Source organism: Oculina patagonica, unplaced genomic scaffold (genome assembly GCF_052425735.1).
Source record: "Oculina patagonica isolate OP01 unplaced genomic scaffold, crgOcupat unplaced585, whole genome shotgun sequence".
NCBI classification, from domain to species: domain Eukaryota; kingdom Metazoa; phylum Cnidaria; class Anthozoa; order Scleractinia; family Oculinidae; genus Oculina; species Oculina patagonica.
In genome coordinates this window covers 5,102-6,932 of record NW_027558454.1, presented here as the reverse complement: position 1 = coordinate 6,932, position 1,831 = coordinate 5,102, and the positions used below count along the sequence as shown (strand labels likewise).

Below are 1,831 nucleotides of genomic sequence, written 5' to 3'. Positions count from 1 at the left end.
CACAACATTTTTTTTTTAAGAAAAGGAACAAGCTTGTACTTGCCAACCCTACATTTTATTCTTTAGCAGCTTTTGAGGTTCCTTTCTGTTTGACAGAACCATTAATTTTTTTTATTATGGTTGATTGATATTCAATTAAGTTTGATTTGTTCCCAGACTGCCTAAGTGACAAGTGTGTTTGACTCAATTTACACGGTATGTAAGTTAGAAAAGAAAAAGAGTTGTATTTATTAAGGAGGTTAACTTATCAGGTTGCATCGTTTTGCCTGTGAGGCATTGGCTATATTAATACAAAATATAAATTTAAAAAATAAGATAACATTTTTATGCAAGATACATTGTAAATCAATAAATGATTTTCTTGCTGCAAAATCTGCCAAAGCACATATTAGTTATATTTATAAAATGCCAATACAATGTGAAGTTGAAAATAATCCATGCTTCACAGGTTGTTAAGGATTATGTAAAATTGCAATATAATTGTGATTTATAAGATGGGAAATGCCTTGACATTGACTTTTTTTTTGTCAATAATGGGTTTGGACACGTGAAGGCTCCCAGTATAAAACTTGGTTGAGACCCCCTCCCCTCCTCCCCTATTTACAGTATTGAGAGAACCCCTTTTTAGGGGTAATGCCAAGCTTGTCTTTGTCTTTGTTCCACTCTAATTTCGATAAAATATGGATCCCTCAGGATAAAAGCAAGCTTCTCTACGAATTCCGAAGTTCTGTTCAAGTTCCTTCACTATCTCTTCCTCTCCACCCAGAAGCTCTTTGGTTACTTTTCTAACTTTGTTATCTCCCAGATATGTCGAAGTTACCACTTTGTTACCAGCAAGAGTTATTCTTCCCGAGGGCGTTGCCATGGTGCAGATGCGATCGTGGGTAAATGGCGACTCTGGGTTTGTTTGATGGTAGTTTAACATCTCATTGAAGTCTTCTGTGGTTCTTGGAATGAGATCAAATTTGCATCTGGGGTCCCATTCGTCATAGCCTGTGAAGGCTCTTTGACTCGCTTCGCTCGCCGCTAATTCGTCAAGGCTGGTGCCTTTTTGCTCTTCACGGCCAAACTCGTCAACAATTTCTTTAAGCTTCTCATCGATAAAATAATCTTCTCCCTCTTTTCGGATGCGGTAAATTCCACTCTCCTGCTCTTGAGGATCTGTCATTTTGAAACGAAGAGGCGTCAGGATAGTCGCCACAACGTCAGTCAGCCACAGAGCATCTTCAATGTTGATCATCAAAATCATATGATCAAACGGCATTCCTTTACGTTCTGACTGATTGCTACTGAACACTGTACCAGCATGCAGCTTGCGGCTAAATCCAAAAAAGTCGAGAAGAAGAGAATATAGCGTGTTGAGTTCACAGCAAAATCCACCGCGATGCTTGCGCACGATTTTGTCGAACAACCAATCTTTGGAGAGAATTATTTTCTCCTTTCCAAACACACTCAAGTTTTCAAATGGCACTGATAATATGTGACATCGCTGCAGTTCGGACAAGACCTCGATCGTTGGTTCTATGGGTCCTGTATAGTGAATACGAGTTAAATATTCCTTTACTTCGTCTGGGGTAAGCTGATCTCGTTCCATTTTGGCGTAAATGATCCGTGCTTGTTTTAATTTACAGAAATGTCTACATATTTTGCATCTCATTGAAATAAAAGAAGCATAATGTGTCTGTCTGTGACACAATGAAACATGAACGTGAGTGACCATGATAGTCAAAAGTCACGCAAAGAAAAGAAATTGATTCACGCAGACTTGGGTTTGTACTCATCTGAATGATTGTGACTACCTTAAAATGCAGAACCCCCACCCTGCCCCTCC

The 1,831-nt window shown here is 38.9% G+C and overlaps 1 protein-coding gene across 1 annotated transcript; it reads right to left on the bottom strand.

Annotated features, from left to right (window-relative positions):
* Positions 1–200: 200 nt before the first annotated feature.
* Positions 201–1,614, bottom strand: LOC144640954 (arylamine N-acetyltransferase, pineal gland isozyme NAT-3-like). Its single transcript, XM_078500018.1, has one exon. It carries the CDS (start codon positions 1,592–1,594, stop codon positions 665–667), a length of 930 nt encoding a protein of 309 aa, XP_078356144.1. The 5' UTR covers positions 1,595–1,614; the 3' UTR covers positions 201–664.
* Positions 1,615–1,831: the final 217 nt, after the last annotated feature.